The sequence below is a fragment of the Puntigrus tetrazona genome, chromosome 2 (assembly GCF_018831695.1).
Source record: "Puntigrus tetrazona isolate hp1 chromosome 2, ASM1883169v1, whole genome shotgun sequence".
NCBI classification, from domain to species: domain Eukaryota; kingdom Metazoa; phylum Chordata; class Actinopteri; order Cypriniformes; family Cyprinidae; genus Puntigrus; species Puntigrus tetrazona.
In genome coordinates, this window is record NC_056700.1 from 24,226,632 (window position 1) to 24,241,461 (window position 14,830).

The 14,830-nt window shown below is 37.5% G+C and overlaps 1 protein-coding gene across 1 annotated transcript; it reads right to left on the reverse strand.

The window, feature by feature from the left end:
• Window positions 1-2,891: 2,891 nt before the first annotated feature.
• Window positions 2,892-13,092, reverse strand: cdc34b (cell division cycle 34 homolog (S. cerevisiae) b). Its single transcript, XM_043257890.1, has 6 exons — window positions 12,939-13,092; window positions 12,320-12,552; window positions 9,282-9,368; window positions 6,467-6,564; window positions 5,188-5,322; window positions 2,892-4,629 (listed from the first exon to the last, which is right to left on the reverse strand). The coding sequence occupies exons 2-6, from the start codon at window positions 12,503-12,505 to the stop codon at window positions 4,410-4,412; spliced, it is 726 nt and encodes a 241-aa protein (XP_043113825.1). The 5' UTR covers window positions 12,506-12,552; window positions 12,939-13,092; the 3' UTR covers window positions 2,892-4,409.
• Between the last annotated feature and the right edge of the window lie 1,738 nt (window positions 13,093-14,830).

Sequence of the window (14,830 nt, forward strand, 5' to 3'; positions counted from 1 at the left end):
TGTCTGGTTTTAATTAACATTAATGATAAAATATGCCACTTGCACACTGTGCAGCATGTACTATAAACATCCTACTATTAAAGAAAAGGGGGGAGGGGTGTTTTGCATTTTTATTCCAATTTCATGTTGAAATCTCTTATCTTTGCGAGGTTTTCGATCGTATGCGCGTGAAAGCTGCGCATTATAACACATGCACGCCACATATGCGCCAAAGTCCATTTTGTGTATATGCCACGAGTTTTCGTTTTTTTTTTGGTGAAATCCTGCCAAGGACGTGTCCGGAAAAAAAACGTCAGGCATGGTCACCCGAATCTTTTCGTGAGACCGTTTCATTAAATTCACACGTGCGTATTTCCTATCATGTGCTTTTAACGTGCATACGATAGGAAAACCATGCAAAGATACGATCGCCCATAATCACACAGACAACCAGGTCTATATGTAGCATACAATCAGAGCACGCTAGTATGCATATCCCACAATGCATTGCGCCCTTCTATTTTTGGACCAAATTTATTTTTTATTACTTAATCGTAAACGTGCTAGGTCTTTGCATTCAGCCTGAAATCGTCATCCGCGAAAAAATAAATACGACCCGACGTTTCAGTCACGTTTACGCACATGATTTTCTGCGTTTTCTCATCTGTTGGTTGGGTAGAAAAGGCATATGAGAATTTATATCCTTATAGACCTTTAGGGTTAGGACTTTAAATTTGGAATAGAACATAAACGCCACGCTAATAGCAGAGGCAGTATGGTAGCCTTTATTCCCTTTCGTTACGCTAAAACCCAGTCCTAACCCGCAGGTCTTTCTCCAGCAGGCTCTTCGCCAGCTCTCCCCGGAGCTCTCCCTCTTCACAAGCTAGCTCTGTGCTCCCTGAGAGAATCCCTATCAGACGCTCTTTATGTCTTAATGGAGGACAAATCTGTTAGCGTAAGGCCAGCGCTCGCGCGCACGGGCCCTTCACTGCCGTCACCGAGCGCGAATCAAATGAATAGAGAGACGGTTTGTTTTTACCTCAAAGCAGCTTCAAGTTTTTGTTTGCCGTGATTGTTGAAGTGCTTTTACGTGAATAGCGTGAAGATGACGATGAAGCCATTTCAGTAAGTCAGTTTTTTTTGTTCTTAAATGATTTTAAAGTCACTGAAAGATATACTACCTGAACCTGCACTTTGACTTTAAACCAATTTAAGTTATTGCAACCGGTTCAACCAACTACGTTTAATACAAATGCAGACTGTGTTACATTTACATGCAAGTAACATGCAAAAAAAGTGTTCGAGTGTAATGTTATTAATGAATCGCTATGTACATTTAAACCGAATCAAGCCTATTGTTAAACTAAAGGGTTTTGTATTTTCCAGCATCCCTAGGTGAAGCATCACTGACGGACTGAACTCATCGAAGGAGGATTGTCTGGAACGAAACCGTGGCATTTCGCCAAACTTCATGAAAGTTACTTTTGCTGTTAGCAGCTGTACGCAAAGACAGGACCTAAGAATTTCCAAATAAGTGTCTTTTTGCCCCTGAAAGACCCGAAGCAACAAATAAAGGAAACGGCACATATGTTACCATACGAAATTCCTGCATTCACCACAGTAGCACAGCAGCGGGTTTTTGTTTTGTTTGAGGATCACTGCGGAGCTAAGGAGTTTGTTCCTCCACAAAGGAGCAGTAATTATAAGTGACCTTGAATCTGTTTAAACCATTAAGGCCGTTAAGGACTAGGCCTTAATTAAGATATTTCAGCAACTTTTACAAAAAGGCCTTGGGAGAACATCACGGGTGTTCATCTTGACACAGGACATATCTTTAGATACGTCAGGGCAAGATATTTTTTCAGTTGAGACAGCTCAAACGTGCATTTTAGTCTGTGACTAGCTTAAGCCTCGTCTGTGAAACCTGGAGAAAATGTTTGGAATGGTGGAATTTCATCCACTCTCTGGTCTCCAAAAAGTAGGATGCTTTTCCCACTTTAGGACTTGATTTCAGTAGCTGATTAGGAAAAAGTTTATAGGTGACTGTATACATACAAAAAACAAAACTCTACATCACAAAAAAAGGTTGACCTTTTTGGTCAAGGGTTTGGTTACCAACAATCTTCAAAATATCTGCTTTTGTGTTCAACAAAAAAATCTTTTTAAAATCAGCAGTTGTCTCCGGCAGATTAGAGGGAACCTTCGCTCTGCATCTCACCGGCGGCCCTCATCTCTGCGTGTTCATCGCGTAGCGAGCTCAGATAGTCTGAACAAGCCTTAAGCACAGTGTTTCCAGGCAAACCCTGAATGCCAGTCGGAGGGTTGTCATGGCAACAGAGTCAGGCCAACTGCACTTTGGAATGCCTGGAGACCTTGAACACTTCAGCTGTGCCAAACATCTTATCTGCGAACCAATGTCATATTCAGCACTCAAATCAAACTCTCTCGCGTGCGCTTACCCTAAAAATGACACGTCCAACAGGACAGATAAACACCAAGCGAGATCTTGTTAATCACTCAACTGATTTCCTGACAGTAAAGAGATTAATTAGTGAGCAAAAGGAGACTTTGCTTTAAGAAAAAAAATAACCCAGTAAGTTTAAATGTGTCCTCTAGAGATTTCTAGATCTTTCACTGTACTGAGATTTGCCAAGTCTGTGAAAAAAAAAGAAAAAAAAAGAACTTCAAATTAAATTCTTCTTTCTTGTCCATTTTAAGTAAAGTAAATATTGTAAAACCAACTACATTTGCTTCCTTTAGTTTGATTGTAAGGATTTTTTTAATGTGTAAGTTATCACTTAGTATATTTGTGGACAAAAAAAATACATTTTTAATTTAATTGTTAGTAGTATATATATATAAAAAAAAACATTCCCAGGTTAATTTGTTGAAAAAGGAGGAAAAGAGAGAAATATTCTAATAAAGATCTTTATTCAGTTTTAAATAGGCCAACAAACCGTAAAAATACATACAGGTCAATAAAATGACAAATTAGCTCCTTATGTGCCTCTCAGCCTCTTGGGATACGGTTGTAAATTGTCCTCAAAACAATATGGAAAAAATGGATAGCTTGCAGGTTTGAAAAAAGTACTTTTTGTTGTTGGTAGGTTTTTTTTTTTCTCATTCCAGATTACCTGATCCTGAGAGTCAGTCGGCAGGAGATCAAATTCAAATCAGAGACGGACACCAGCACTCGCCAGCCTCCAGGCAGCGGAAAAGGAAACTTTCCATCGTGATATCACAACGTAGGACGTGCTGTCAATTCATGGAGCCATAATGCAAAAGAAACGGCGCAAAAAAAAATGATTCAATAGTCCAGAAGTCACCCTACATCCCAAATAAAACAACAAATGCTTCAGTGATGAAAAAAAACAAACCATGACAGATTAAATAAGATTCACTTAGGAGGACAACACAGGAATATCAGCATTGCTTAAAAATATTAAAATAAACTCAGCTTAACAGAAAAGACAACGTCCACTCACCAGCCTACCAGATTAAGCCTGACTATATTGATTTTCTGATGAGCTCATATATCTCGGAACAAGGTAATACATTTCAATAATTTAAAGTGACATTATAAGTTAAATAATGCAGATTTTTAAGCACATCATAGAATGTAAGCCTCAGCATTTTTTGCAATGTTTACATTTAATATCAATTTATCATCCTTTAATTTTTTGCTTAGGGTTTCTTAAAAAAAAAAAAATAATAAATTCTGAGATTTACTCACCCTCATTTGTTTAGTTATAAAGAATGTTGGTAACCAAACGGTTTTAGTGACAACTGACTTTCATGTCTCAAATAAAGTCAGTTATACGGGTTTGTAATGACATGAGAGTGAGTAAATGACAGAACTGTAATTTTCTTTTGGATTAACTACCCCTTTAACATAATTATTACTCAAATGAAGGCGGAATTAAAACCAAAAACTCAAAGCTTGCCCCCCAAACTCATTATTTTTTATTGCTGGGCTGCTCAGATGTGCTTGAACGCCAAAAAAAAAGTGAGCAAGGGCGATCAAAGTGATCATCTCTAAGAAATTATTTAAAAAGATCAGTGACATAATCAGCATTATTCAGCACAAAGCCTCATTCAAAGAATCGCTCCCTAATTCAGTCACGCTCATTTTTTTTTTTGTCCTTTTTGAAGTAACTTTCACAGAGCTATCTGAAAGCACAAAGCAAAGAAATAATAAAAGAGCAGATTTGAGAAAAGCCTGAAGGCCAGCACAATTATGACACGGAAGAAAACAACAAATGCGAAAAAAACAACAACAAAAAAAAAAGTTAATCTCTCATTTTAGTCCTTTAAGGAAACAAAAATGGCCATCTGAGTGAGTGTAAATGCAGGGCGCATGCCTTGACGTTTCCTTTCCACTTTCAGGGTGATGCTGATGAAGACGAGAATGAAGACGAATGGGAATGTCGTCATGATTCCTCGTTTCCTGAGTCGTCTTCGTCATAGCAACAGTCCTCGCCATCCTCATCCTCATCCTCCAAGTCCTCATCATCGTAGTAATCGTCGTACAACAGGTCGGAGCCCTCGTCCGGTGCAGGGGCGCGTGTGCGAACGCAGTACTCCGCCAGGGTGGTGGGAACCTTCACTCCGTCCCGCTCTGCCTCGGCTTTAGTGGCCAGAACCTGCTTTCTGCAAGACACACAGAATATTTATTGTGCTTTCAAATCTTCAAGATAAAATTGAAAGCGAGTACATTCATGTAAATTCACTTTTACTGATATTACAGTTTGTAATAATCAACGGCGTGCACCAGATTTTGGCCGAACGAAATGCTGATTTATACAGCTGAAACTAGCCATGCAGCTTCCATGAGACTCATCTGTCTGCCCTGAGGTTTTAACAAGCCAAAGCTCAGAAACAAACAACTGATGTCCTGAAGGAGGGAAAGAATGAAATCTGATGCAAGTCAAACTCAGATGGTTGAAAACATGAATTGCAACATGCCGTACATAGACTGCCAAGAGGAGATAAACAGTCACTCGTGTTTCAGTGACTCATACAACCACAGGAGGGCACCGATGATCCAGAAAATAAATCTAAATCTTAATAGAATGGTTTTAGAAGTGTTGCTATTCACCAGGCCTTTTGAAAGAGCCATTAAAATGTAACCAGTATCAAACATATAATCAAACATTTAGCACAGCTGAACTGTGTCTGAAGAGATATGTTCTGTATTGTTGGTGTTACCTAATGATCTCTGCGTACTCCCGGTCTTTTCCTTTACTGTCTCTCCATTTGCGGTACATGACGGAGGCGTCCACGTTGGCTGGAGAAAACGTGTTGGGTTCGTTCAGGAGAGAGATGACGCTCAACAGTATAGTTCTGAAACGCACAAACAGATACTCCATGTTATAACGCCGTCACCTTAAAGCTCGTCGGCCGCAAAGCTGCTTTGTGTGGCATTTTCGTCAAGATTTCAGGAGATTTTACACAAGAGGATCAGTCTTCATCTGCTGCTTACAGCTACACCGGCACAAAAATATATTTTGAATATATAAGAAATATATTTTCAAATTAGAATAATAAATAACATCTATACCATAAAAAAACAATTATTAATATTATTATATATTTGTAACAATATGTTACCTGTGCTATATAATTACTTCATAATCATGCAATATAATTTTTCAAGTTATAAATAGGTCAAAAAATTAAATAGCTGGTTCTACTCAACACAAATCATATCGTATTTCTATACAGTTCGATTTGATTGTGATTCTTTAAATAAAAAAACATTTGGATAAAACAGTCAAAAAGTAGATTTAACTGTTTACGGCGAAATGTTAGCTTCATAAAAAAAAATAAAATAAAATCATGACTTTCGTTTTTAATTTTAATCGTTTTAATAGTTAAATTAAATTTGATTAAACACACATTATCACATCAATTTATTAAGTTTAACTAAAATGATATGTTTAGAGAACAACAAAAAAGAACGGGCACATTTACGCTTCAAAACTTAATGCGCTGCATGTGAGAATCTATTGTAAAAAATGAGTTTTACACTCAACATAAAGTACTGGTGCCTACGCAGTAGGTTTTGCCAGCATAAACAAGCAACATTCACTCTGGGGTCAGGCTATGCCCATCTCTGTCCGTGCACAGCGACAGGTGCTCTTCAACAACACAAATGATTAACATGAGCTTCCTGGAAGACACTAGCTCTTCCACGGAAGCACAAAGCCCAGTGAAACACGATAGCAGACTAACTAGAACACAGATCAGACTCGGGGGAGGAAACGCACAAATACCCAGATCTCCACTGAGATACCTTTCCATAAAGGCAAGCAACAGGAAACTCATGAACACAAAACCTGCCCAGTCACTCTTCCTATAATTCTGTTATTGGGAAATCCTTCTAAAGAGGATGCCTGCGCATCCCTGAGGGGAAATCTATTTGAAAACAAACCCTCTCTGTGGAAAGTGATCAGAAGACTATATGGTGATAATCATTACTTCTTACCTGACGTTCTGTGTAGGGTTCCACCTCTCTGAGGGCAGCTCTCCGCTCTGTGGATCATCTACAGGAGGATGCAGAATGGAGATGCACACGTCCCCGTTCTGTGAAAGCACAAAGAGATTCAATCGATCAATCACAGGATTTTCATGAGGCAAAACAAGCAACTGAGTGAACCCCTCGCCTCCACACCACTGCTGTGAGTACTCGAGCCAGTACGAGACGTGTGAAAGAGAGATAAGGAGAAAAACAGCCTGTCAAAGCTGAAGGACAGTCTCTGCGGCGCAACCAAAAACTTGCCTGGACTCTGAAATGGGCTTGTGCATGAAATGCATTTATACACATTTCGAGGAAGCATATTGGTGCGTTGGGAAGGTGGTTTGACTACAAACTTAAATCGGATATATCTTACTTCTTTACTGCCCTTTTTATCTGTTACTTGGAGAACTTTGGAGATTATTCATAAATCGATACGTCAGGTATCAGTAATATATTAGATGAAAAACTAAATAAATCCTCTTTGGCAATCATCTGAAATACTACAAACTGCAAATATAACACGAATTAGCCTTTAAAACATTACTAAATCATATAATACTATAAATATTAGGGCTAGATAATATATTGCATGCTATAGTCATCTAGTGAGTAAAGTTGTTTCCAGATTGGCGGTAAATCTCCATCGCCTGTTTTCAAATAGAGTTGCAGTTAATACACAGAGCCATAACATGCCATATATCACCAAGCTCTAACATTAATATTTTATAACTAAAAAGCATTGTGTACAAATCGGTTCAATATTAATGTGGAAAGATGTTGCCCTGCATGGCAACCATAATCGATACATAGTTACGCCACATTTATGACATGCTGGTGATGCCTCAAAACAATTAAATAAAAACAATGCACATTGTAGGGCTGGGCGACATATTGCACGATATATTCATGCGCATGTTCTTTGATTAGTGGTAAATCAATCATTTATAATGGAGCGACAGTTAATGCACAGAGCTGTAGATCACTGACAAGCTACACATTACAGAGTTCAGTATCGCAGGTGATTAATTTGCTATACTGAACCCAATATTGAGTAGCTTGTCAGTGATCCATGGCTCTGTGTATTAACTGCTGCTCCGTTTAAAAACAGCTGATGGAAATTTACCACTAATCAAAGAACGGCTTTACTGACGAGATGCTCACGAATATACCGTGCAGTATATTGCTAGGCCCCTATGATTTCCGCAATGGGGAAAACGCAGACGGAATCGTGAAATCCACTCATAAAAAAAAAATATATGAATCCTGCATGTTGCGCTGTGTTTTCAGAGTCTGCCGTCTTACCAAATGAGGACATAAACACACAAACAACATCTCCAGAACTGCTCTGAGAGTCACTTCATGAGTATTTTACCGTTAGATTTATGTAAAGCAAGCCTCATATCACATACACAGAACCATAAAAGGTATTTAATATTGATAGAAAAACTGATAACGGCAGTCTGAAGAGAAAAGAATGTCACATCTACTGTCTCTCTTTGACGCTGCGTTAGAAACACCCTCACAGTAGCGTATCCTTTTTTGCAATTTAATGCACAAGATACAACGTTTGAGAATTTCACACAACATTTCTTCCATGTTTTAATCTTAATAGGAAGTCCCCTTTGGCAGAAATAAAGCTTGCTTAATGTGCAGTGATTAAAAGATGAAATTAAATGAATGTTTTATGCCTACATTTGGAGAAAAAAAATTATTCAAATACACAGAATTTCTGAGGAAAAAAAAACTACTTATATAAGACTACTTTAAGACAAAATTGAATAAATTTTGTTTTATGCATTCAAATAATTTGGCATGCTTAAACATAAATTGGTAACAAAAAAAATATGGTGATAAAATTTTATATTTCATAGGGCCCTAAACATATAATTTTTGTTAAACGTAAGTGTGATTAATTAAATGTAATTTAACTATTAAAACCTTTAAAACTATTAAAATAAAAAATTTAACCTGAAAAAATGGTATTTGGAATTTTTAAACAGATAAAACAGATTTCATAGGACACTATATTGCCCAGCCCTAGCATCTTATAAAACAAAGCTGACTTACACTTCAGAACACCCTGCACATTACCCATGATATGCATTTTTTTAAATATTGAAACTTAAGAGAGGAAGGGCAATTGTAATTTTTTACATATTAACTACAAACCCACCTGCCATTTTTAACTAAAAGAAACATCTGCAACAATTATGAAAACATAATACCAAATACAATGCTACTTTTAACAATATTAATTAAAATACAACACAACATCAGTGCATTTATGTTTTTATTAAATAACATAAATGTCATTAACCCATGATTTATAAAAAACATTTTATGCTGGTTTTAATCCTTTCTGGACAGCGGACAGTCCACCCAGAATCCCTGTGTTCCATTCAATGAATGGAAAAACGCAGATGGGTTAACAGGCGTCAGCCATTGTTATGCATCTAATTTCAAACCGGCACAACATGACCTAATGTGATTTTTTTTTTAGGTCACAAACAGGTCTGAACTCCAGGTGAACCACACCTGTCTGTAAAAGATGGTTTTAGTTCACTTTCCCATTTGTCCCAGTGCAGCTATTTATATTTATTCATATCAAGAGCTCATACGACCCGTGGCTTTTCATATCGGTTCAGTGTCTAGCCAACATTCAAAGGTTTGTGTTTGCCAGGTACACGGGGCTTAACTGAGAAGGAAATGAGGAAGTCCAGAACAACAACAGACAAGCCGCGTGCTGCAGTACACGGCGTGAGAGCTGAAACAATCCTCTTACCTCATAGATGTTGGGGTGCCACATCTTGGTGAGGAATCTGAACGTGGGTGGGGAATAGGGGTAATCGATCGGGAACTTGATGCGAGCCTGCAAAACACAAGACAAGACAGTGGTCAGGACTATCAAGACGCACTTCAACCCATCAGTGTTAGCTCATTAAGTATTAAACCCAAATTGTTTATGCTTTCGGGCCACCAATAAGGCTGCTTTCACGCTTGTTTCTTTGTTTGGTCTGAACCAAAGTTCGATTTCAACCCCCTCACCCGCTGGTCTTTCTTCACATTGTACTAGTGTTTGTCTGAGAGATGGATCGGGAGATGTGAAAAATGCAAGCTGCTTTCCAAAGGCAATTTATTTAGAGACGGACAACCATGAAAAACACATAACATCAAAACGGGAGGTTTTTAACCTCCAAATATACTGTGAAAAAATAAAATCTAAATAACAAAACTTGTCTGACCACCATTACAGTTCCATCAAATGGGTATAAATCTTAAAACTGATTTAGCGTTCATGGTACTGTAAATGTTTTAACCTTTTTAATATATTTCTATTTTACACACCATTTTTCTCTAACAAGAGCCACCAATTTCCTAAAGCCAACTGTAAATGTACAAAACGTCCTAAGACTGTACAACTGTACATTTAACACATTTCACCTTGTTAAAATTATTCCGCAGATTCATAAACATTTTGGCGCTAGCCATACGCTCAACAACGGCCAAACAATCAACATGACGGTGGCATCGGCCGGTACGGCGCAGAGAGATTTCTTACATACAGCAGCTTTGGAGGATTCTATCTCAGGGTGAGCGCAGGACAGCTGCTCTTAATAGGATTGGAGACGCATCACATTGCGAGAGAACAGTGCAGATGGACAGGAGGGGAAATCTGAGAGAAAACACACAAATGGACTTCGAGCAGGAGAACCAGGAAGTGGGACAAATCATTTTTTGGCACAAAATCAACTAGGTTAAACAGCCGTTACGCAAGAGATATGCCCTCCATCTCAATTCAATAAAGACCTAATTAGTCTCGTGGCAAAACTGCCCTTGAAATATTTTAGGCAGCTACTAGGAAGTGGACATAATTACACGTGCAATCAACTAAACTCATTTAAATTACTATATTAACCAGGATTATTTACTTAGCCTAATGTTCTTCAAAACCTGAAATGTTCACGCTGTTCTGACCCATGTATTAAAAAGTAAATAGTGATCGATGCCGTGGAGTCTCACAAACAAACCACAAAAACAGCCCATATGGATCTACGGTCACCAAAGCCGTATGACAGCTTCTGCGGGAGGAACAAACTAAAAAAAAATGAACATTTCACTGAAATATTGCGTGTCAAAAACATTCTCTTCATTCATTCATCTCAAAAAGCCATTGTATGGTTTCTGAAGACCTGACACACAGCACATGCAATAAAGTTCAAAGGTCTGGAATTAGCAAGATTTTTTTTTTTTATGTTTTTGAAAGAAGCCTCTTCTTCTCTGAGGCTGAAAGCATGAATACAAAGTATAAAAGAATATGAATTATTTGAAATGGTAATCTTTTAACGTAGCCTAAATGTCATTACTGTCACTTCTCACCAATTAATTTCTTTAATAAAAAAAAATATATATATATATCGAGTAGATTTTTGAACAGTCGTCCTATAGATGTCTTCTATTGTTGTTGTAGAGATTCCAACATCCAACAACTTCCAACATCCTTTTGTGTTCCAAGAGATAATGTCAGTCGCAAAGGTTACACGTGACAATTAAATTACATAATATTTTGCATCTGGGTGAACTGACCCTTCAAAACAACGCACGCAGCTATTCCCGATAAGTTACAAACAACTGGTTTCAGGTTCTCAGCTGACTAAAAGATCTTGAAAATGCGCCAGCCGAATGCTCAAGAGGGCTCTAACATCGTTGTTCCTGTGAGCAGACAAAGTGTGTGAATAATTTCCCCTTTCAAACAAAGAAGCAAGTCTCTGACATGCAAATATACTCTCCGCTGATTTATCCTCAAGCAGGGAGCAGTTACGAGTATGAGTACCATGCCTTCAGGCTTTGCCGGGCTTGAGAATTCAGTTCTGACATTAATCAGGTTTCAACACGAACTCACATCCTGACACACCAGCGAACAGTGACGCCACCGTATCTACCAAACCCTGAATGTGTGTGTGAGTGCTCTCGCTGTAAACAAAGGCAAGAAAAGTCATTGACCTACTTCAAATCACTACACAATAGTCCAGGGCCTTCCTTTACGATCCAGAGAGGAACTTACACGAAGATGAATGATTCAGTAAAGCGTCTGACATTATTAAGGTCATTAATTATAAACCATTTGAACTGGTGTAAAGGAACAGGTTTATCTTCTCTGGTGGAATGGGGTGAGACCTCCTTACAGCCATCCTTTGTTGAGAATATTCTATTTTTATAATTATCGCAGCATGACGTCGAAAACAAATACCAAATCAACAACACTTAAGTTGACTGAAGGTCACTAGTATGATTTTGAAAAGTGATGCAGAATTGGAAATGATCGGAAAACGGAGTAATGGACTATTTTTTTATCAGTCAACAATGAGTACAAATATAATCATTTAAATGAGTAATGAGGTTACGGTAAGATTAAGTGCATTAATACCATGATTAGATTAAATATGACCACATATAATTGCAATAGTTATAATATTCCTCGTACAAAGTCATGCAAATCATCTCACCCTCCATCCATCAGAATCACAATGAGTCAATGAGGAACAAAGAAACCAAACAAATGAGCTCCATTATCCTCAACAAAGACCCCACAATCTCATCAAACCGTCATCTGATGGACAACACGAGGCTTCAGGTCATAATCAGACCTTAAATTAATCAAAAATCTTAATTATATCCAAATACGTCTATAGAAAACAGACACTGAGGCACATAAAGGGATGCAGCTATCTAGAGCTGGTTCCAGTTCTAAATATAGACCATAGCCATCTGTTCCTAAAAATAACACACATTTACCCCTTACAAATCAACTTCAGTCCTTACCTTGAAATAGCCCCCTTCGTAGTGAGTGTTTGGGGGTCCAAAAATCGCCACTTCCCAGTTGTAGAGATCAGCTTCATCCACTAAAGTGATCTTGAAACCCTCCACTGGTTCCTCCTGTAGAGACTTCATCTCCAGCATTAAAGCTTTCTGTGAGCTGGCGACCTGAGCACTGCTCTGCTGGGCCATTTCTGCTTTATTTCTACCCAACTAGACTCAAAAAGTGGGGCTTGTTCCTAAAAAAGGGCGAAAAGTTGACAAGATGTGATGAAGCGATGTAAGCTGCTTTTCTTTCTTTGTCTGGAGTTGCTAGCTTAGCGAGGAAATGACAATGTCCTCAAAAAAAGAGACTATTTTCGATTCAATAAAAAAGTGTTTTTAGCTATAAAGCATTATAAGTGTTTTTTTCGTCGTCCATGAAAGTAAAAAGGTTGTTTGGGTGTTTATACGCAGAGTTTGGCTTGTCAGAAAAATAAAAAATCGCGCTCAGGGTTTGTTGTTTTTTTCGTAGCTGAAGGCTAGCAGTGAAAATCCACTTCGACTCAAGACTAATCCTCTCTAACGGGAGGTTTTCGTTAAATAAGTAAATTCGGATGTCTGAATGTAGAAAAAGAAAGCCTACGCTTGAATTGTGTGCCAAGCTGATCCGTCGAGAAGCAAAAATTGGCGTGAACTAGTAAACGTGTAGGAGAGTGGCGAGTTATGAGTCGATGTCCTGGATGCGTCTTTCCTCAATTCCAATGGGGTCGCGGTGCATCATGGGTATTGTAGTTTTACCGGCACAGTTTACCCTGTAAACATAATAACACACAGCGTTCCAGTTATTTGGCTAGTATTAACCCCTCTTATAACTAGTTGAACTAAATAATTAATAGTTTATGTTATTTATTAGTCTTTTGATTGCGTTATTTATATTTTTCTATAGGTCTATGGGGGAGAACAGGTCCGTATGTAACGCACATTAAGTGTTGGCTACTAAGCTTTATTACAACACATTCTGTTATTTCCAAAGCAAAATGTATTGAACACTGGTACACAATATACTCAAATAAACCTTCATATAATCAATTTAAGCTATAGACAGACAAATGAGTAACATCTGATGATAAAACGGGATGGCAAAGGATTAAATCAACATTGAAATCAATCATCTAAATTATATCGGTATGTCAGAAATTTATGCAACATGACAGGGAACTGTGTAAAAGGAAAGTTTGTTTTAAATTTTGAATAAATACTTGACAAAATCGACGGTTTGTCTTCTTTTAGAAATCCCATCTTAACGGAAACTCTTTATAGATAAAATAAATGTTCTCATTGTTTTTGATTATAGAACACTATTTTATTTTTATTTTTTTTACTTCTTGCATCAGTATTTTAAAAGAACATACAGCATTTTTTACTCAGGTTGTCTACTTCCTGTTTATTATTAATCTCTGTTGCATAATCAATCAAAACTGCTGTTTTTTGCTCAAAGGTAAGACCATAATAATAAAATTCAACGGATATCAGCTGCAGTGACGTCTGCCACTACATACATGGCAATTAGAGAAATAACAGTATTAATATATTCGATCTAAATCTCATCTGAAGGCCAAAAGGCTCATTAGATCGGTCGTCATTACTCTTATGTTTCTCTTCATGTGGAAGAGCCTGAAGCAACCATCTCTCTGACGTCTGTCCTCCTGATATGCTGTCAGTTATCTGATACAAACGCAGGACAGGCTTCAGGACCTCACTGAATGCTGGCAAAGGACAGTCTGTTAGTCCCTGGCAATAATGCTTACAGTTAAGCTTTGACGCCAAAGAATTTATAACAATGTAAGCCTACCTGTATCCCTTCAGTACATTTGTCGGTAATGATTTGTGGATTGTATTCAAAAGCAACCTGATTTTGATATGTAAAAAAAGACAAATATCGGATCTAAAATGTACCGTAGCTACTTATTGTGAAGTGTTGTATGAGTATTTTGTTAGAGATTGCTCTAATATTCTAAACATTTTGGGGGCTCTTACATATACTACATATTATATATATATATATATATATATATATATATATATATTACTTTAATGACTTTAAACATGCAACATTACTTTGCATTTATTTATTTTTTTAACCCAAAGCATTAACACGCACTTGTTGCTGATAGTGTTTTTCTCAAGGGCGCAATGCTGATAAAATGTGATTTCAAGGACTCTGTGTGTCCTCCCGAATCAACCTTATTAAGGCTCAACCAGCAACATTTGTTGTAATTGTTAGTAATAAATAGCCCAATAAACCATTCCGATATGTCTGTCTCAAAAAAACACATTTGTCGCATTATAATATTTGCTACTCATGAATATGAAGACAGTTATCTCTTGAGTAAAACCCAATTTTAAAATGATTTCCACATTGTGACTATAATTTTTTACACATCTAAAATTACCTGTCATGTTTAGATGTAAATTTTGGTCTTGGTTATAATGCAGCTAAATAAATACATCTCTACATGAATTTAAATAACTAGA